At 58.7% G+C, this 21,332-nt stretch overlaps 2 protein-coding genes across 3 annotated transcripts; one reads left to right on the top strand and one right to left on the bottom strand.

Annotated features, from left to right (window-relative positions):
• Positions 1-781: 781 nt before the first annotated feature.
• Positions 782-10,040, bottom strand: CCDC69 (coiled-coil domain containing 69). 2 transcript variants are annotated; one of them, XM_068162052.1, is made up of 9 exons: positions 9,910-10,040; positions 3,923-3,992; positions 3,352-3,497; positions 3,028-3,103; positions 2,763-2,836; positions 2,427-2,528; positions 2,053-2,172; positions 1,249-1,346; positions 782-1,076 (listed from the first exon to the last, which is right to left on the bottom strand). In XM_068162052.1, exons 1-9 carry the CDS (start codon positions 9,955-9,957, stop codon positions 908-910), a joined length of 903 nt encoding a protein of 300 aa, XP_068018153.1. In that variant the 5' UTR covers positions 9,958-10,040; the 3' UTR covers positions 782-907. The 2 variants fall into 2 exon arrangements, with proteins under 2 accessions (XP_068018153.1, XP_068018162.1); XM_068162061.1 differs by lacking the exons at positions 2,763-2,836; positions 3,028-3,103.
• A 4,803-nt stretch (positions 10,041-14,843) lies between these two features.
• Positions 14,844-20,587, top strand: GM2A (ganglioside GM2 activator). The gene is made up of 4 exons (XM_068162047.1): positions 14,844-15,185; positions 17,830-17,982; positions 18,767-18,949; positions 19,075-20,587. Exons 1-4 carry the CDS (start codon positions 15,069-15,071, stop codon positions 19,228-19,230), a joined length of 609 nt encoding a protein of 202 aa, XP_068018148.1. The 5' UTR covers positions 14,844-15,068; the 3' UTR covers positions 19,231-20,587.
• Positions 20,588-21,332: the final 745 nt, after the last annotated feature.

The raw sequence follows: 21,332 nt of genomic DNA, 5'->3' as shown, positions 1-21,332 counted from the left end.
GTGGGGCTGGTGGTAGTGCTGCTGACGGGCAGCAGGGACAAGAGGGGCTTGGTGTCTGTGTGGCAGTGAGTGGGGACATAGCTGGGCTGCAGGAGCAATTCCTGGGAGCTGTTTGCTGAAGATGGAGGAAGCAATGACGAGAGGAAGGCCTAAGTGGGATCCCTGCCTGTCCCCATCCCCAGGAAGTGAGGCATGTCCCAGGCAGGGGAGTCCCTGCTTTCACTGCAAATGGCAGGAGTGGGTGGCATTGGCTTGGAGCAGCCTGAGCAGAAGGCTAAGCCCTGAAATGGGACAGATTGGTGTGATCTATAGCAAGGGCAGCACTGGAGGTGGCAGAGGTACCCTGTGGCACCCATCCCTCCTGCCCTTTGCTGCTGCTGCCCTGTGAAAGCCTCCATGGCTCAGGCCTGGGCTTGGACCCCTGCTTCCTGGGGATGGTCCTCAGGGAGTGAGGTATTTTACACCACCACGTCCCCAGTGTCCTCCCCACCCTCCTGGTGCTCATCCCCCTCCCAGTGACCACCTCCTCTTCTCACCTCACACCCCCAGGCAGCACTGGTGCTGGGTCATGCTCAGAGCCGAGTGCTGGGTTGGATCCAGCCTAAGGCACATCTGCGAGTCCCGGCCAACCCCTTTCACTCCTTGAAAGCCCTCCCCCAACCTTCCACCAGAGGAAGGGCCGCAGGGACGGCACAGGAGCGCGGCCGGGGTCCCCTCGCAGCCCCGCTGGGGCTGGGGAAGGGCAGGCGCAAGAGTCCTGTGAAGTGCTCCATCGCCCCGGGCGGACGGGGCAGCCCCGAGGGCTCGGCCGTCGTGGGGGCGCTGGCGAGGCCGGTGCCAGGCTCACCCGCCCCGGAGGAGAGCCCCGAGAGCCCCCTGGCAGCGCACGGTGCCGGCGGGCGCGGCGCTACGTGGCGATGAGCGGCACCTCGCCGGCGGCCGTGGGGAAGGAGGCTCCGTCCGCGCCGTGCAGCACCCGGTACAGCAGCTCCTCCTTGTCGCGCTGCGCCTGCTCCCGCAGCTGCAGCTCCTTCTCCAGGGCCCCGCGGGCCGCCAGCAGCTCCTCCGACAGCTGCCTGCAGGGAAACAGCCGCAGCTGCCCGAGCGGCCGGGCACGGAGCCCGCCAGCCCCTGCTGTGCCCCAAACGGCACCCAGGGGCACCACGGGCTGGGAGCTGTTCCCCTACCACCTCCTCTCCTCCCCACCCCATCGCCATCAGAGATGCCACCTGTGGGGCCAGCGCTTACCTTGCCATGACCAAGTGGTTCTGGGTGCGAACTTGCAGATCCTCGTTCTCCTGCTGGAGAGTCTTCACCTTCTCCTCCAGCAGAAGGTTCCTCTCTGCCTGGAAGAGGGGCAGGAGGGTGAGGGGGAAGCTGGAAAGCGCTGCTGAACCACTGTGCCCTGCCACCCCATCTTGGGAGGAACCCTGGCTTGGTGGGAGCCTGGTGGCAATGCATCCATGGCCTCCCTCTGCTCCAAGAGAGGAAGAGGAAGGGCTCTGACCACCTCTGCTTCAGCTGCAGTTTCTGGACAGGACACAGGTGGGGGGAAGAGGCCTTAAGTTGCTCCAGAGGAGGTTTACATTTGGCCATTCTTCACCCAAAGGGTTGTAGAATCACAGAATTGTTAGGTTTGGAAGGGACCTCAAGGCTCAGCCAGTCCCAACCCTGCTGCCATGGGCAGGGACACCTCACACTACAGCAGGTTGCTCACAGCCACATCCAGCCTGGCTGCAAAAACCTCCAGGGATGAGGCTTCCACCACCTCCCTGGGCAACCTGTGCCAGGCTCTCACCACGCTCCTGGGGAAGAATTTCTTCCTACAGCAGTGGAAGAAGCTGCCCAGGGAAGCAGTGGAGTCACCAGCCCTGGAGGGATTTAAGAGGTGTGCAGATGTGGTGCTGAGGGATGTGGCTTAGTGGTGGACTGAGCAGTGTTAGGTTTTAACATCTGGACTTGAGGATCCTAAAAGTCTTTTCCAACCTGAATGATTCTGTGATAGAAGAGATGGGAAGAGGAAAGCCCACCTGTGACCTGCTTCCAACTCACCACAGCCTCCAGGTTCAGCAGCTTCTTGTCCAGGCCATGGATGTGCTCATTCTTCATCTCAATGACAAAGTGCAGGCTCTCCAGTTCCTGCTCCCAGAAGGGGCCAGGGCTCCCATGCTCCTGTGGGCCACAGGGGAGGCAGCAGCTGCAGCAGGGTGGGCACTTGGGGCGTCTGCTATGCCTTTTGCCCATCCTTTGTGTTCAAAGGACTCCAACAGTCGTCCCCCTGCCAGGGAAAGAGCTGTGCTCCCTGCTTCAGCTGTCCTGTGCCTGGCTCCAGCCCCTCTCCAGCTCTCAGGGTCCCTCAGAGAAGCACCCTGGCTTTGGGACAGCACCCCAGAGGTAGGGCCCCTCCCTGACCCCCCTCTCTGTACCTGGATGTGCTTCTTGTAGTCTGTGCTCAAGAGCGACTCCTCCACCCGCTTCATCCTCTCCTGGAAGGCCTTCAGCTGGGATTTCAGTTCCTGGATTGTCTCCTAGGACAGCCAAGGAGGAAGCAGGATGGAAGATGTCTGGGATTCCTTCCTGAGCAGGGGCACTGCTGAGCTACAGCACCCTCAAAACCCCAGGGATGGAGGAGCCTGTGTGGCCCCCGGTAACAGCAGGGACTAAGATAGGCACTGAGGAGCTTGGGGCATCATGGTGGAACCAGCAAAGGGTCCTCAAGCTCTCCACAAGCACCCATGCCCCAGGGATGTCTCTGCAGGTACCTGTAAGGCTGCCTGGGACCTGCAGTGGGACTCTGCCAGCAGCAGCTTCTCCTCTCCATGCACTCTCTGGAGCTCTGCAGCAGGAGGCATGAGCTGAGTGTCACTGGTGTGCAGACACCGGGACAGCAAGCCCCACCTCAGCCCCACTGTGCAGTGCAGCAGGGAGGCAGCATCCCCATGGCTCCACAGGAAGCCAGAGGGCACCAGCAGTCGTGGGGGGGATGGGCAGAGGGGCTGCAGGGACTCCTCCTGTCCTGGCACACACCTTGCAGGGTCTCCGTGTGCTCTCTCCTCAGGGCATCCAAATGCTCCTGCAGCTGGAGGTCCTTCCCCTTTTCCACCTGGCAAGCAGGCAGATGACAAACCCTACATGTCTGACCCAGCAAAAGGGATGCTCTGGCCCTCCCCACCCCCCATGACTCATTGCCAGACCCACACCTCTTCGGGCTGCCTGAGCCCTTCCTAACCCCTTCCTTCTCCTGGAAACGGGAGAGCCCAGCCCAGCCCAGCCCGCGGCAGGTCCATGACCCCTGCCTGGGGAATCCTGGCTGGCTGCACACTCCCTGCAGCTCCCTGCTCCATGACCCACCTGGGCGTTAACATCCCGGACAGCTCCCCCGGTGCCTGCCTGGCTGGCCTCCCGCAGCCGCTCCTCCTCCTGGCCTTGAAGGAGTCTCCCACCCTCTGCCAGCTCCTCTGGCTCCTTCCCCTCCTCGGCTGGCAGGGTGGCATTGGCTGCAAGGCAAACACAGCTGACACCGCACCGGCCACGTCCTGCTTGGATGTCCTCAGCCGAGGACCCACCAGTGTGGTGGCCTGGATTCAGCCCCTGGCCTCTTCCCGCTGGGCACACACCTCCTCCCCCCAACCCCCATCTCACTGCTGCAAATTAGCACTAATTGGGATGCTGCTGGCAGGCTCAGAGAGGGCACAGCTCATTAGGTCTCCTGCCCTGGGGACGACCTGTTTGCCTGAGAGGATGGGATGCCATCACCTCTGGGATGCCACCATGTCTGCCTGCCTGCACCAGTGCCATGTAGAGGCTGCAGCCACCATCCTCGTCCTCCCCAGCCCCTGCTGGCCACCCTGGGGTCTGTCCTACTGCTTTCTGAATGCCCCCCTGAGGAAGCAGAGTGCTGGGGAGAGGTGAATGCTCTTACCCTTCTCTGCCTTCAAGGCCGTGAGCTCCTGGGTAGCTGCTCCCTTCTGCTGCTGGCATTTCACTTGTCTCTGGCAGAGAGAAAGGGGGCTGGAGCAGGGGAGGACAAAAGGGGGCAGAGGTGGCTGCAGGCAGAGGACACCCTGCAGCCAGGCACCCTGCATTGAGCACGCTTCAGCCCTGCTAAAACATGGGAGTTTGAGCAGGGCCCCCTGCCCCCCTGCCCTGTGCCAGCCCTGAGCACCCCTGGGTGCCTGGCAGGCAGCCCCAAGCTTCTTTCCCTGTGCCTCAGACACTTCACCACATGATACTGCCAGGTCTGGAGCACCTGGGGGATGCTCACAAGCCCCCCCTCCCCCCAGCATGACACTGGTACAAAAGAGGCACCAGTAGCAAAACATTTGGTGGAGGAGAGCAGGCAGCACTAAACAGGGCTCTGGGTATGTCCCTTCCTTGCCACCCTCCTCCTGCCCTGTACCTGGGATGCTCAGGGTCAGCCAGGTCCCTGGCACCTCACAGCGCCCCAAGCACGCCTCTTGGCTGGTGCCTTGACCCAGCTCCTGCTGGAGCAGGAGTGGGGCATGGGAAATATCCAGAGAGCAGAGGCAGTGCTGAGCCCGTGCAGGGCTGGCAGCAGGCGAGGGCCGGTGGCAGGGCAGGCAGTGACCTCAGGAGTGCAGGAATGTGCTGCTCGGCCCCGCGGGCTCCTGCTGCTGCGGGGCTGATACAACCCAGAGCAAGGAGCTGCCCTCAGCAGCACAGCCCTGCGGGATGCCTTCTAGCCCTGCATGGGTTTAATTTAGTCACTTGGAGGGAAGGAAGGAAAAAAAGAAGAAGAGATGGATGTATTTTTATCTGTTGCTGAAAGATAGGAGCAAATCTCAGCTGCTCACACAGCTCAGCCTCCCCGGTGCAGGGCAAACCTTGCCCCTGATGCCCATCAGCCAGCTGTGCTTCTGGGCATGGCTGCGGGTCCACTGAGGGTGAGGGAATCCACCTGCTGACACATTGCTGCTCTTCAGCCACCCCTAAAAGTCTGGGTCCCTAACAAACCCATCCCTGCATCCCGCAGGGAGCCAGGGCCCCTGCCGTGCCAGCTGCGCCCCAGCCTGGCCCAGCTGTGCCAGCAGCGCGGCCAAATACAGAGCAGATTAGGGAGCCTGCCGGGGGGAAAACAGCGAGGCAGAGCAAGCAGGCTGCCCTGCCTCCACCTCCCCGACAGCCCCCCTCCTGAAGCTGGAGTGAAGCGCGGTTGCCAGCGAGCAGAGGAAAACTCGGAGCCTCCGGGAAGCCACCAGGGCTTTATCTTCCCTTCTATGGCGAGAGCGGCCGCGGCGCTAAACGCGCCCCAGGGCCAGGAGCCACCAGGCACTTGGGATTTGCAGGCCTTGTTCTCCTCGCCCACACAGCTTGCCCTGCAGAGCTGGGGTGCTCTGGGATGTTGCCGAGCCCCAGCAGCCAGCCCTACCTGCAAAGCGTCCCAAGGGTCTCCAGCCCACCCCCTGCAGCTGCTTCATGCTTTCATGCGCCCTGTGCCCCACGCTGGGCTTGGAGCCTGGGGTGGAATGGGTGGCTGAAGCAGTTGGTGCTCTGCAGGCCAAAGGGCATCACAGGAGGCTCCAAAGCTCCCCCTGCCCTGGTCAGTCGGTGCTCAGCTAGCCAAGGGGCATCACAGGAGGCTCCAAAGTTCCCCCTGCCCTGGTCAGTCGGTACTCAGCTAACCAAGGGGCATTACAGGAGGCTCCAAAGTTCCCCCTGCCCTGATCAGTCGGTGATCTGCAAGCCAAGGGGCATCACAGGAGGCTCCAAAGTTCCCCCTGCCCTGGCCAGTCGGTGCTCAGCTAGCCAAGGGGCATCACAGGAGGCTCCAAAGTTCCCCCTGCCCTGGCCAGTCGGTGCTCAGCTAGCCAAGGGGCATTACAGGAGGCTCCAAAGCTCCCCCTGCCCTGGCCAGTCGGTGCTCAGCTAACCAAGGGGCATCACAGGAGGCTCCAAAGTTCCCCCTGCCCTGGCCAGTCGGTGCTCAGCTAACCAAGGGGCATCACAGGAGGCTCCAAAGTTCCCCCTGCCCTGGTCAGTCGGTGCTCAGCTAGCCAAGGGGCATCACAGGAGGCTCCAAAGTTCCCCCTGCCCTGGTTTTACTGCAGCAAAGTGAAGGCTGGGTGGGACACCGTTCTGATACCCAAGCTCCCCAGGCATTTGAATGAGCTGAGCCTTGCTGGGAGCAGCAGGCTGGTAGCTTGGTAGCTTCTCCAGGATCGACCCCCAAACCTCACTTGCCCAAACTGTTGCATGTGTCCCACTCACTGGTGGAGGCAATGCCCAAGGACAGAGGACCCCAGGGCTGGTCATCCCTGATCACCCTCACAGCATGAGCAATGTCTCCAGCATGGACCCAGGGCACTTCCATCTCTTTTCCATGCCCCAAACCCAGCAGGATGGAGCTGATCAAGGAGAATGATTTGAGACAACTGTGCTGAGCTCCAGAATGGCTGAAGGGAGGAGAGGTATGCCAGCATCAGCAGACAAATCTAACTACCTGCCCCAAGGCAATGAACCAGGCACCTGTCCTACCTCTGCAGCAATTAAAACACCACCTAGAGTTAATTTTACTCCTAAGGACTCCGTTGTCCTTTGGGATGAGAGCTGCACTGCCAAAGCCAGGTGGCTGAAACCTGAGTGAAATACAGAGGCACTTTCTGCTGTCACTGCCAGAGCAGGATGTGGCACCCATGTCTCTGGCATCACCCAGTGCATTTTGGAGAGCTGGGACGGTCCTGGTGTCTGCTCTGTGTGAAAGGAGCAGGTTGGGAGTGGCCTCAGCTGGAACAGCTTTGGCCTGGGAAAGAAGAGGCCAAAACATCCTGCAGGTGCAGCCATCAAGCAGCGCTGCTCATGGAATGCTTTGGGTTGGAAATGACCTCTAAGATCATCCAGCCCAACCCTTGTCCTGTAAGGTCTCAGCATGGAAACCTCTGGCTTCAGCTCTGGGGAGGCTCATGCCAAAAAATACCCTCCAGCTTCAGAAATAATAACAATAATGTTTAGCTTGGAGAAGAGGAGGCTCAGGGGAGACCTTCTTGCTCTCTACAACTCCCTGAGGGGAGGTTGTAGCCAGGAGGGGGTTGGTCTCTTCTCCCAGGCAAGCAGCACCAGAACAAGAGGACACAGACTCAAGCTGTGCCAGGGGAAGTTTAGACTGGAGGTGAGGAGAAAGTTCTTCCCAGAGAGAGTTGTTAGCCATTGGAATGTGCTGCCCAGGGAGGTGGTGGAGTCACCATCCCTGGAGGTGTTGAAGAGGGGATTGGATGTGGCACTTGGAGCCATGGTTTAGTTAGTCAGGAGGTGTTGGGTGCCAGGTTGGACTTGATGATCTCTGAGGTCTTTTCCAACCTTATTGATTCTATGATTATTACTAGTCTAGTCATGAGGTCTGTGGTGCCAGGTTGGACTTGATGATCTCTGAGGTCTCTTCCAACCTTGGTGATAATACTGAATACTATTATTGTTATTTAAAAGCATGCACATTCTTACAGCTAAATACTTCTAATGGTCTGCAGCAAGACTGTTTATAGGTGGATTAGTTGGGATTTCCAGCAGAACCTGAGGCATCTCAAAAGTGGGGAGCAGCAACTGAGGCAGCCAGCAGGGCACAGGCAGCTGCAGGCAGCTGGATCAGCACGAGGTGGGGGTTTGGGCGTGAGGTGGGGCTTTGCACCGTCTTTTTCTTCCTCTTTTCCTGCCTTACAAGTATGTTGAGCAACTCAACCGTACAACCTTACCCTCAGCAAACAAAATCACAAAGAGGCAGGAAACGAGCAGTTAAATCCCGACTCTGCTCCTGGGGACAGAGGTTTTGCTTTGTGGCTGGGGAGATATGGGGCCCAGAATTTGGCTCACGACGCTAAAACCTTCCTGGGACCTGCAGCAGATGCTCTGTGCTGCCAGAGCAACGCTGGCACAGGTCTGTGGGACCTGCCTTCAGCTCTGCTGCTGGTTTTCCTCCAGCAATGGTTGTGTTGCAAGATGGTTATCACCTCTTGTACAGCCAGACCTGTGCCACAGAAACCCCAACCCCTTCGTGCTGTTGGCAACCCCCAGTTTTGCATCCTGACCTTTCCCTTGCTCCTGCTGCTACATATAGTTCCTATAGCTCCAAAATAAATTCACCCCAGCCCTGGAGGGTGGCCAAGCCTCAGCCCTGATCTTTTGGGAAGGAGTTTTGGCCTCTCTCACGCTGAGAGCACAATTGAAGGGTGAGCTGTGACCGCGATTGGCCAAGTGTGGGTGGATGGAGCTGGAGGGGAAGGGACCCCCGGGGATAGTGCCTGCAGCATGGGGCCAGGCTCTGGCCATAGCACCTCTGCCCATGCCTCCTCATCACCCTGCTGCCTGCAAAGCTGCCTCCCCCAGGGCATGCAGCAGTGCCTGACTGGCCATCTACCCACCTCACTCAGCCTGGCACGGGCTCCCCAAGGTCACCTCCAACTTCAGACCAGCCCCAAAAGCCTCCACAGCCCCTAGCTCCATGACAATCCCCAGCCCCATAACGTGCACCTGGGATCTGCCTGGGCTTTCCCCTGAGATTTGAGGGCTCCCCCATCACCAAGGAACCCCAAAGGACCAGCTCTGCAAGCCCACCCACCAGGAGCCAGGGTAGAGGTCTCCCATCTCACCTTTTGGTACCCTGGACACACGTCAGGAGTGGGAGCAGCTGGATGCCCACCCTTACACTTTTTTTGCCATAAAGAGGATTTTCAGTGCTGCTTTCGGGATTAACTAAGTTTAGTCACGGCAGCAGGGCTGGTTTAGGGGCTGAGCAGCATGGCAGGGCTGAGGAGAAGAGCTCAAGAGCAGGCAAACACAGGAAGGGAGGTGTCAGAGGGTAAGTGACTGACTTAAATTTCCGTGTTCCAGCAAACGTGCGTCTTTCAGCACCTGGGGCCCGGGGGGCTGCTGTTTCACCCTGTCCCATGTCCCTCCTTGTGAGCTCTCAGAGCCCCCAAAGCAGCCCAGAAGTGTCTGCTCTCCTGACACAGAGTGGATTTCCCCCACACACACACACCATGATAGGGAGAAGCAGCCAAGCCTGCAAGTACTGTAAATAAAAGGCACTTGCTGGCTGCGGGGCTGCGCCGGCTCCCCCCACACATCCCAGCCCTGAGCTGCGCTTCAGCCGCGCGGTGCTGGGCGGCGGAGCCCTCACAGCTGCCTCTGCGAAGGGCCACCCGTGTCGGGGGACATGCCAGCACCGTGGGGCCTCTCTGCCTTTCTCCTGCTGCCCTCCAGCCACCACGGCTCACCGACACCAGAACGCCCAGCACACCCGACTCCGCAAACAACCCCTTGAGGCCATGGCAGGGCGATAAGGCAGCAGGAGCGCGTCGGAAAATAACAATAATCATCAGCAGATAATGTCCTCAAGTCGCAGAAGGGCTCTCCAGGCAGAGCAATGCGCCAGGATTTGCTGGGGACTCGGTGTTCCCCTGCAGAAGTGTCCCCTTCGGCACGGGGGGGAGGGGGCGGGGGGGGAACCCAACTTTTAGGACAAGGGAGGATGCTGTAGAAAGACGGCAGAGGTCTAGCTGGGGGAACCTATCCCTGTCCTCTGAGGGAACAGCACTTCCAGCAAGCATTGTCACCCCCGATACTGCCCCCCATTTTGTATGGGCTTCCCCAGGATGTGGTGAGAGCCCAGAGGGCTGCAGGAGGGTGGAAGAGGGCAGGTGGCTCCCAAATCCCACCTTGCCCGCTGCTGACTTCCACGCTGTACCAGTGGGGTCCCAGGCAGCCGGGAATAGCCACACTTCCCAGCCTCACTGCTCGGGGCGGGGGGGGACGACGACAGGGGGACACCCACGCCGGGTGCCCCCAGCACACCTACTGCAGCCGCGCATGAGCCCCAACTCCAGGCAAACCCCGACCCCCCGCTAAGCCCAGCCCAAAGCCAGCCCAAGCTCAGCCCAGCCAAGCCCCTGCAGCCGTTACCTTGCCGCCGACGGGACAGCAGCGCAGGGCGCTGCCGGTGCAGCCCATGGAACCCCGGCCGGAGCCCGCTCAACCGCGGGGCGCGGAGCGCTGCATCCCCCGGAGGGACGGGACGGGACGGGACGGGACAGGACGGGAAGGGACGGGACGGGACGGGACGGGACGGGACGGGAAGGGACGAGCCGCCTCAGCTGGCCGGCAGGGGGAAAAAAAAAATAAAATTCGAAAAAAAATAATTTAAAAGAAGTCCCCGCAGCTGCTCGCAGGCAGCGCCGGGAGAGGGTGCTCTGCACCCCGAGCCGCGGGCAGGGCCCCCGGCCGCAGCCTGCCCGCCCCCGGGGCTGGCCCTGCGCGTCTGGAGGGGGTGCTCCGGCTCTGGGGCCCTTCCAGCCTACAATGTCCCCGCCCTGGGTGCAGGGTGCTTCTCCCCAAGCAGAGTAGTGGGATTCTAGAGTACTAGGCAGCTCTAGAGGTCTCTTCCAGCCCAGTGCATTCTTGGATTGTGCGACGTCCCCCGCCCGGAGAATGTTCTTTCCCCGGGGGGACAGACAGAGGATGCTCCAAGCTGGGTCAGGGGAAACACGACCTCCGCACTAATGCTGGGGTACAGCTGGAACAGAGCCTCGGTGGGGGATGCCTCCAGTGGTAAACTCACCCTAGCCCCCTAGGGGGAAGCTATATGAGGGGTGAGGGCAGGATCCATCCCAGCTTTTCCCATCATCCCATAAAGTTTCAGCTTGTGCTGGGGTAGTTGTGTAAAAGTGGTGGCTGTGGGGATGTTTTCTCCCGGCAGAAGCTCTGCTCTGGGGGTAGCTGTGCTTGCCGGAGGGGCCTTTCAGCGCGGTCCATACTGCCTGGGGGACTGCATCCCGGCAGCTCCCCTCTTAAGCATCCCAAACACCCCCAATGCCGAGCCTGGAAGCCAGGGAGCTTTTTCCAGGATGAAAAACCTGCACTTTGGCAATGGGTCTGAAAGAGGTAGGGAAACACGTGTAGATGAAAATGTCCTGCCTAAAAACTGGGGTGGGGTGGGGGAGAAGGCAGGCTCCTCCCGAGGCTTTGGGTTTAATGCTGTTTTGAAAGGCTGTGAAATAACAGGCTTTCCTAAATGAACACCAATTCTGACCTGCAAAGCCCAAGCACTGCCAGCCAGCTCTGCTGAAACAGGAGAGTTTCAACCTGGTCACGAGGCTCTGCCCCGTATGGAAGCGCTGCCAGCTTTTGTCAACAAGTCTCTCTTCTGACATTTCCCAAATATCCCCTTGGGTGCAGGCCAAGCAGCCCGTGGCTTGGGGGCTGCCAGCTCGCCCTGCTGTGTTGCCACCACTCTGACGCCGCCTGCCCGGTTGGCCAGGGAGCAGAGCTCCGCGGTCGCCCCATCACGTGCCTCTTGGAGGTGTTTTTTCCTGCCCCGGTAACCCTGGAACCAGGGAAATTGTGAAACGCTACTCGGATAGGAGGGTGGGGAAGAAAAGGGGCAGGTCCCTGGCTGCCCCAAGTCTCCCCAGGGACTGGTGGGACCAGTTGCCTGCATCTAGGTGCTGCTCAGCTTAGGCTGACATTTCGTGAGTCACGGCAGCTTCCTGGCATCAGTCCCCACTGCTCAGAAACCACCGAGAGCGTCTCTTGTCTTATCTCTCCCAGCACTTCGTGCGTGAGGCAAGTCTCCTTTCCAGCCTGAGAGTGTACTTATTTGGGCCGAGTAGATCGCTTGCGGGATAAAAGGCTCTGTCAGTGCAAGGTGCTGGTCTCCACCTCCCCGAGGTTAATTCGAAATCCCGGTCCAGATTTTCAAGAGTGAAGGCGTACAGGGGCGAGCACAAAAGGCACATGCCTCTTTCCAGGCTGAATTTGCATCGTCGGGGCTGTGGCTACGAGCAGAAGCAACTGCAGCGTGGGCAGCTGAGGAGGAGCCCGTCCAGCTGCCGTCACGTCTCGCTGGTGCGTGAAGGTCCAGCAGTTCACACATGTGCTTGTGGTAGTCGCTGGTTTTAACTGTGGGGCACAGAGTGGGTGCACAAGGATGCCCCTGTGCCACAAAGATGGCTCTGGGAAGCGTTTCTCTTGATATGGTGGAGAAAAAACAGAAGCTTTGCTCATATTGGGCTGAGGCATCAAGGCAGAAAGGCAGAGCTGGGTCTGGGGAGTGAGGCTACCTCCAGCACCCTGCTCCCCAGCCCCATACTCTGTGCCATGGCAGCTACCACCCTGCACTTCTACAAATCACTGACGTTTGGAGAAGGGGCAGAACCAGATCACATTACTTCCTTCCTTCAGCCTGCGGGCACATCTGTGAGGCTGCCTGCCAGAGGTCCCGCCTGTGCTGCCCCAAAAGTCTCTTCTTTTGGCTTGATTTTAGCAATTTCTCCGATGCTCCAGTCTTCCTGTGTGGCCTCTGCGGGATGTCCCCCAGCTGGAGAGATCTGCCATCTCAAGCCTGGCCTCATCTTCCTCTGCCCCAACACACTACTAACTTGTTCCCTGTGCAGAGCAGCACTCAAAACAGGCAGAAACTTCTCTGTCCAGCTGCTTTCAAGCAAAGCAGGGACTTTCCATCGCGGTGTACTGGTGGGATTCATGGCTGCTGCAAGTCATGCCCCCTCCCTAACCATGGAAGCCTGGGGAGCATGCAGGGTTGGGCTGCCAGAAGCTGCTTGCAGAGAGCTGGTGACAAAAGGGACCGTGGCAGTGAGGGGATTTTTGCTCGGGAAGAGAGAGGAAGGCAGAGGCAGTGTGTGGCAGACCCAGCCGGGGCAGCTTCAGCGCACTGTGAAGTTTGCTTGCCCCGATGTCTTTTTCGGGGTTACCACGATCTCTCCCCAGGAGTGACAGCGCCTGGAGACCTCTCAAAGGCTTTTGTGTAGCCAAGTGAGCTCGGGGAGGTTTCTCTCACGCTCAGCTTGCATTGCCGTAAATGGGCTCACAGCTGGCTGAATGGTGAGTTAATTTGTACCGATGGTCACTTCAAGTGTTTGCCAAAGCTTATGGATAAGAGAAGCACTTATGCAAGCGGTTCAAGTGCCTCAGCTCTCTCTCCAGTTCCAGCTGGTAAGGACTGGGCAGGGCAGGGTGGGTACAAGGCATGGGCTATCCATCTGGGATCCATCCCTTCATGGTCTGTGTGCAGGGTGGTCCTGTGAGCACAGATGGGGTCATTCATATTTTCCCTCCTCCCCTTTTGTTTTCAGAAACTCAATCTGAACAACAAAAAAAGAGGAAAAATAAAAGTGTGTGTGTGTGTTAGAAAGTTTTGCCAGAAAGTCTTTGGACAATGAGCTGGCCTGTGGTGATGCCTGCTGGGCCGAGGCAAGGGGGAGAGGGTGCTCTGTAGTTGCACCCTTTGACCCCACGCCATCAGCTGCTTTTGTAAATGAGACCTAATGAAGTCGTTGATGCTGCCACCCATCTGTGCTGGCAGCTTCCCTTCAAGGCAAATCGAAGATACTAGGCAGATCTGCTGAGTTCTTGTTGACTTGGGCTTTGCATGGCTCAGATAGCTCAGCAAACTTTGAACTGCGGAGGGTCTTGCCCCTGTGGGAGCCCAAAAGGCGGCTGCAGACTCCTTTGGTGGGGATTTAGGTCACCCATGCTTCTGCCTTGAGGTGGAGCAGCGATTTCTAGTCAGTCCTGCCCCTGCTTGTGGTTTCTCCAAGCAAAAAAAGATGTGGATTAACCTGTCCTTACAGTCCCTTTCTTTTCCCCCATGGCAAAATGGAAGGGTGGAAGGATGGGAGTGGGAGAATGAGAGAGTGAAACCTTCACCCATGCTAGCTGTGAGAAGCAGGAAAGCTTCTGGTGGTGCTGAGGGCTCAAGACTAGGGGCTCTGCTCTCAACACGATGCTCTGGCCATGTGTGTGCCCCTCCCCACATACCCCTGTCCCCCACCCCTGTCCCCCACCCTGGCTGGCTCTGGGGGCTCAAAGTAGAAACTAATCCCCGGGGGGATAACTTTCTGCCCCACTTCTGGGCGTGGGGAGCAGGACTATTTATTCCTCAGCCTTAAGCCTCTGCAGCGGGTCAGCCACGCAGTTGTCACTGCGGGCATGGGGTGGGCAGCAGCATCCAGCCCCTGCCTGCTCCTGTGCCCTGCAGGCACGCTCCGGCCAGCCTCGCTGCTGCTAAATAAGGACGAGAAGCTAAAAATAGAGCTGAGGCAGGGGTTTGGACAGGCCAGGAAAGCCTTCCCAGGGCTGGGACTGATAGGGGAATGCCGGCCAGCATGCAAGGAAGAGCTGAGCTGCCTGTGGGGAAGGGTCCCACAAGTGTCTCCTAGTCGTGCTGTGATCTCTTTGCTCGGTTGGCTCTGCCCCTTCCAGCTTTTCTCAGGGAAAGATTCTCTTCAGCAGTGTATATGGGAAAATGGGGGGGGTGGGGATTCCAGCACGATGAGGGGCTCAAGGCATCTCTGATCTCTGCCTGGAAAAGGAGCACCTGAATGAAGGGGGAAGGGTGGAAGAAGGTGGTGTTAAATATGGACTTTTGGATAGATGGGTGGTGGCTAGTGCAGTGCTGTGGCAAACTGCCCATGCCAGGGGCTACCCAGTGCCAGGGTGCCCCCACCCCCTGCAGCACATCAGGGTTGAGATCTTGGATTATTTCTGTTCCTTCTGTGGGGTCGAGGGGTGGTCCTGGGTGCCAGACCGAGGAGGGTACTGTGCAAAGAGGTGCAAGATGCCTCGGCCAGTTTGAGTGAGGTGCAGCTCTGGGTGGGTGGGGAGTCACTGGAGAGGTAATCTGGTCTCACCCACCGAATCTGGGTGGTGTGGGTGTCCCTCTGTATCAGCAGAGAGTAAATTGCTGTGTGGCTGGGAAAGTGCAGCTTCCCGTCCCAGCATCCCTGAGATTCCAGTCCTGAGCTTGACAGCAAAACCGGGGAGGGGAAAAGGAAAATAAAAGAGGCAGGGAAAATCCTTGAGAGGAGGGAGGGGAATCGGGAGCGGGGCTGGAGTTCGCAGATTGCGCTAGCACCCTTCCAGCCTCGCCGCTGCCGGTCCCGGGGCTGCCTTCTGGAGAGCCCCCCCGCCCCCCCGCTCGGCAGGCAGCTCTGCCTCTCTGCCCGCCCCCCGGCCTCGTCTCTCGCTTTTCTCCACCCCCTGGGTGCATTTCTCCTCCGGCTGGCCCAGCGCTGTGCCTGGCTGCAGCTGGTCGGTCTGCAGGGATGGTGGGAGCGGGGCTGGCGCTGGCGCTCTGCGCGCTGCAGCTCTGCCCGGCCGTGCTCGGAGCCTCCGGCCCGCAGCTGCTGCTGGAGCGGAGCCGCTCCCGGAGCCTGCGCAAGGTGAGACTCCCGACCCTGCACCCTGCTCCTACTTGGGCCTGGGGAGGGGGCTGCCTGGGGGGCGCTGGGAGCTTGGCGGAGGGAAGGGTTCGGGGTGGGCAAGCTTCCGCCATCCTGCTGGGTTTTGCGAGGGAGCAGAAGTGTTTTCTGATGCAGGAGGAGAAGGGCTGGTTCTGGGTGCGTGGCTGCTGCTGGGTGGGGGTCACCTGGGTCCCATAGACCTGGCTGCGGGCTCGGATTCAGCCCCGCAGCAGGAGGGCATCTCAGTTTGACAAACCACGCTGGAACAAGAAGCCCAGCGGCCTCCCTTCCTCTGGCTGAGCTTTCCCCGTAGGCTTCCAGCGCCCAGCCTCGCTCATCCCTCCTGCTCCTCAGCACTTTCCAGCTCGGGCTGCTCGTTCCCACGCAGCGCTGGGCTGGGCTGATCAGCACACGCTGATTAAGATGCAGCTCATTAAGATACGTGACTCTCACGAGGTGGAGAGGGAAGGATCTCAGTCTATTTTCCGGGAAGGTGGATGTTCATGGAATCATCGAATCATAGACTCCTTTGGGTTGGGAAATAACCTCAGGCCATCCGTGGCCGTTTAGCTATGTGCCCAGGTGCCACGTCCCATGCTTCCTGAACACCTCCAGGCATGGGCACTCTAACACCTCCCTGGGCAACCTGCTCCAGTGCCTGACTACTCTTGCAGTAAAGAAATTTTCCCTAATATCCAATCTAAACATCCTTGGCACAATTTCAGGCCGTTTCCTCTTGTGTGATCACTTGATACTAGGGAGGAGAGACCAATCCTCAACCTCCTTTCAGGTAGATGTAGAGAGCAATGAGGTCTCCCCTCAGCCTCTCCCAGACTAATTCCCAGTTCCCTCAGCTCCTCCTCATAAGACTTCTCCAGGCCATTCACCAGCTTTGTTGCCCTCCTCTGGACACACTCCTGCAACTCAAGGTCCTTTGTGTAGTGAGTGACCCAAAGCTGAACACAGTATTTGAGGTGCAAGGAAGGGGTGGGAAGGCTGGAGGGAGGCTGTGCAGGAAGCACAGGCTCTGTGGCACAGCCCTGCAGCTCCCCGCGCTGATGTGTGGCTCCTGTGGAGCCTCTTTTCCTGCAGACTCACTGATGAGGAGCTTCCAGCTCTTGCTAAATGTTGGGCTGCAGCCTGCCCCTTGCCCTGGCTTGCCTTGAGCCCTGTGTCCTGCCCTGGGCTGCTCCCAGCTGGTAAGTGGGATGGCAGGACAGGCTGCTGGCCTGCGTGGGCAGCGGTGCCCCCTGGCACCAGGCAGTACAGCCCCCACCGGTTCTGAGGCTGCTGAGCAGGCTTGGAGAGCCTGTGGCATGGGGGCTGCCCTGGCCAAACCTGCTCAGGGTGCACAGGCAAGGTGTCCTCCTGACTCCCTGCCAGGAAGAAACTTGCAATTAGACTGGAGCCTGCTTGGGGAGGAAGCTGGGGCTTGGCTCTGGCCGCTGCTTTGCTGCAGGTTCAGGGGTGGCTGTTGCAGGCGAGTGCTCACATCCCCCTGCCTGCACACTTGGGTTGTGCTAGTCCATGGCTTTGCTGCTTGTGGCTGGGGAAGTTGGATAAAGCAGGGAAACTCCCCCAGCGTGGTTCCCAGCCCAGGCATGAGCGATGTGTCCCCATCTGGCTGGCATCCCTTGTGTGTGGATATTCGTTATCCCACGAGGCAGTGCTGCTCCCCTGGTCCATTTGGGCTGAACCAGCTCAGGATCAGGCAGGGGATAAGCCTGGCTCCTCTACCACCAGCAGGAATGGAAATGTTAATCATCAACTCATGCAGTGGTTTGGGTTGGAAGCAACCTTAAAGGTCATCCAGCTCCAACCCCTCTGTCATGGTCAGGGACACCTTTTATTAGAACAAGTTGCTCAAAGCCCTGTCCAGCCTGGCCTTAAATGCTTCCAGGGATGGGGATCCCCAGCATTGCTGAACAACTTGTTCCAGTGTCTCACAGTAAAGAATTTCATCCTCATATCTAACCTAAATCTACCCTCTCTCAGTTTAAAATCACCACTCTTTGTCCTGTCACTGCATGTCCTTCTAAATGCCCCTCTCTGCTTTCCTGTAGGCTTCTTTCAGGCACTGGAGGGCTGAGTTTAAGGCACATTTAAAATGCAATGAGTGAGTGAAGTTCCTCCTCCTGCATGGGACCAGGTGGCTGGAGGTGGTGAATGAGGCCTCACAACAGCCAAGCTGGTCCTGGCCAAGCTAGGAGGCTGAGCCAGCCCCACAGCTGCCCCAGGGCACAGCATCCCCTGGGCTAGTGCAGCCACTGCTCTCTGACCTTTGCTCTCATACACCTTGATGAGTGCTGCTGGATCCTTCTTGCCTCGGTTCAGAGGCACAGTTGAGGCAAGTTTGGAAACTGCAGCCTGGGAGCCTTCTCTTTGGATGTAAAGTATGTGCATGGTGGGGCTGAGGGAGAGTTTCTGCAGTGCCCTGAGGCTCAGAGAGCTGTCAGTGTGAGAGAAGCAGAGGGAAATAGTTGGTGTTTGAAGAGGGGGTGAAGGTAGTTTTCTGGCTGTGTTTGTGAGCAGGTGTTTGAGGTCCAGCGCTGGGGAAACCTCCTGCAAGCCCAGGGTGAGGCTTGCCCTGGCTTCTAACTCCTCCCATCCCTTGGTGCTGCAGGTTGGTGGCTTTGCCTGGGAGAACTGTGGTGACAAAAAGAACCCTGTGGTGCTGCAGAGCCTCTCCGTGGCACCTGACCCCATCAGCATTCCGGGCAGCCTGCGCATCAGTGCTGCTGTCAGCAGTGGCAAGACCATGGCCTCCCCTCTGAAGGTGTGTGCTGGAGGGGTCTCTGTGGGGTGAGGGAGAGCAGAACTTCCCCAAACCACCGGCAGAGGGTATGGGAGGGAGCAGCCTTTGGGGAAAGGAGGCACAGAGCAGTGCAGGGCTGAGCACACTCAGCTCTGTGAGCCAGAATGGGGTGATGGGCACAGGGGGAAGCTTCTAACCTTGACCCAGTGGGAGAAACCACCTGGGCTGTGTCATGTCCTGGGGAAGCAGTGACTTGGAGAAGGAAATGAAACCCCAAGTGTCCTGAGTGCTCCCAGCAGTCGCTGCAGTACTCATTTTCCAGTGGCCAGACCTGGCTGCTCCCTCCCAGGACATGCCACAGCACTTCTGTGGGAGCCCTGGGTTGGCCTAGCTGCCCTGCACCACTTTTTGGGGACGTTTTGGAATGAGACAGAACGTGCCTCTCTGTCCAAGGTGCATGGGCTCTCTTGAGCAATGCCATGGTTCCTGTTTGGGGTTGGGGCTTTGGGGAGCCTGGAGGCAGATCTGTGGGAAGAGAGCTGCAGGTGTTTTGGGGACAGGGGAAGGAGCAGGTGTGTGGGGTGCTGGGTGGTGTTTGCTCAAGGGGTCAAGCTGAGGTTGAAGGAAGAGAAACCTGCAGAGAGAGGAACCAAAAGCAGAAGGGGGATGTGGGATGACCTGTGGCGGCCCCTTGGACACGCCAAAGAGCTGCAGAAGCAGGAGCTAAGGGAGGTGGCTGGGGGAGGAGTGGAGGAACCGTGGGTACTTGTGCTGGCTGTACTGGTGCCAAACACCTTCCTTCCAGGCGGTGCTGGTGGTGGAGAAAGCGCTGGGTGACCTCTGGATCCAGCTGCCCTGCATTGACCAGCTGGGCAGCTGCACCTACAACGATGTCTGTGCCATCCTCGACAACCTCATCCCACCTGGCACGACCTGCCCGGAGCCCCTGCTCACCTACGGCATCCCCTGCCACTGCCCCTTCAAAGCGGTAGGCCTGGAGCCCCCAGCCGGGGGCATGCCAGCAGCACTGCTGGGTACCACCCTGCCCTGCAGCGTGGGGGTGGGGGGGTTCTGCCCATGTCTTGCCTACAAATTCTCTCTCTCTCTCCACAGGGCTCCTACTCCCTGCCAGCCAGTGACTTCGACCTGCCCGAGGTGGAGCTGCCCACCTGGATGACCAACGGCAACTACCGTGTCCGGGCGGCTGTCAGCAACGGTGGGGAGGAGCTGGCCTGTGTCAAGCTGGCCTTCTCCTTGCAGTCCCAGTGAGAGGTGGGGGACTGTCCCTCCTCTCCCCAACGCCTTGGTCCCCTGTTCCATCCCATCCAGCTGTACCCCATCCCATTCCAGTGAGGTGCATCCCTCTGGCCCCTGTCCCCCAGCTTGGTGCTGCCCTTCCCCTGCTACACAGAGGAAGGCTGCTCTGCCTGCCCTGCTGCCACCAAGTCCCACCCCAGCCTTTCAGCATGACCTGGGGGAAGTTAACCTCTACATGGTTCTCTCTCTTATTTTTTCCCCCCTAGTTAATCCATTCAGGGCAGTTTTAGACACAAACATTCCATAGAAAAGCACTATTTCTTGGAGCAGTCCATGGGGAGGAGGGAGCATTTGGGAGTTCTGGGGCAGGCTTGGAGGGATGCAGGATTAGATGTGGAAGGAAGGTGTCTCTGCTTGTTCCCCCCCAACTCTGGCCAGAGCATGTTCTGCAGAACAGTCACCAGTAGCAGTTCTGGGTCTGCCTTTGGGGCACCCCAGTCCTGCACATGGGACAAGCTTGGTCACATGAGGCACTGGTAGGGACACTTCCCCATGCCCCTCCTGTGACAAACATCATGGCTGCAGCAGGACTGCACCACCCAACCCCCCAGTGGACATTCCCACTGGTGAGGCACCAGGTGGCTGGTGCTGCCCCCAGCAGCAATAGGAGTGACCCTGGCTGTGCTCTCTGCAGGGGAATGTGGCTGTGCTGGGTGGCTGGGGCACATCCTGGCTGAGGACAAGTCCCACTCATCTCATTCAGGCACTGGGGCTGAGCTGAGGCAGGATGCTGCACTGGGACCATGTTTCCCTGGGCAGAAGCACCTGCACAATGTGGAGCACTGTCCTGGGTATGGGGTGTACTGGGAGGTGACCATGAAGACCCAGCAGCCTGGCTCCTGTTTGGGGGTCCTGCAGCCCATCTCCTGGTTGTGGCTGGGAGCTGAGGAGTGGGCAGGCAGCACCCTCCCTGCCTGCAGCTCTGAAGTAGACATTTGTGTGACATCATCTGTCTATGCCAGATCTCTGCAAGACAGGTGGAGCTGACTCACTGGCCACCTGCATCCCTCCCTGTCCCTGTCCCTGCTCCTCCGTAGGGCTGATCTTCCTCCAAGGACTTTTATATGCCTTAACTACTGCTGGGCTGCCCCAGTGGGAGGTCCTCTGCCACACAGGTGTGTTCCCACTGCCTTTCAGTGACTTCACTTTGCTCTGTTTCACCTTGTTGCTGGGTCTGGCCTGGGGTTTGTTTAGCTTGAAGAAGTTCTAACCCCCTCACCCTGCTCCCTGCTGTGCAGCACCCATGCGAGGGTGGCATCCTCCTTTCAGGCAGGTACTACATGTTCTTAATAAATCTTTTTACCAGGAAGTGAAGCTGGTGCCTCTTGGGGCTGGGGAGTGAACTCAGGGTGGCACTTGTTTCCCTTGAAGTAGGAGGGATGTGGGATGCCATCCAGGGGGACTTGGACAAGCTTGAGAAGTAGGTCTGTGTGAATCCCCTGGGGTTCAACAAGGTCGAATGCAAGGTCCTGCACCTGGGTTGAGGGCAATTCCCAGTTCTGATACAAACTGGGAGATGAAGGGATTTGGAGCAGCCCTGTGGAGGAGGGCTGGGGGATACTGGTGGATGAAAAGCTGGACATGAGGCAGCAATGTATGCTCACAGCCCCAGAAGCCAACTGCATCATGGGCTGCATTGAAAGCAATGTGGTGGGCACGCTGCCTCTCTGCACCTCCCTGGTGAGACCCCACTTCCAGTGGCTCCTCAGCACAGGAGGGATGTGGACCTGTTGGAGTGGAGACCACAAAAATGACCTGAGGGCTGGAGCACCTCTGCTATGATGAAAAGCTGAGAGAGTTGGGATTGTGGAGAAGGGAAGGCTTTGGGAAGACCTTGTTGAAGCCTTTCAGTACTTAGAGTGGCCTATAAAAGAGATGGGGACAATCTTTTTAGCAGGATCTGTTGTGGTGGTTTAAAACTAAAGGAGGGAGATGAGGGAGATCTAGACTAGAGAGAAGGAAGGATTTTTTTTTATACTGAGGGTGGCTATATACTGGTCCAAGTTGCCCAGGGAGGTTATAGATGCCCCATCCCTGGAAACACTGAAGATCAG

The sequence above is a fragment of the Melanerpes formicivorus genome, unplaced genomic scaffold (genome assembly GCF_026170545.1).
Source record: "Melanerpes formicivorus ecotype bairdi unplaced genomic scaffold, bMelFor1.0.p_v2 SCAF_2, whole genome shotgun sequence".
NCBI classification, from domain to species: domain Eukaryota; kingdom Metazoa; phylum Chordata; class Aves; order Piciformes; family Picidae; genus Melanerpes; species Melanerpes formicivorus.
The sequence above is the reverse complement of the archived record's forward strand: the minus strand, read 5'-3'. Positions and strand labels throughout refer to the sequence as shown.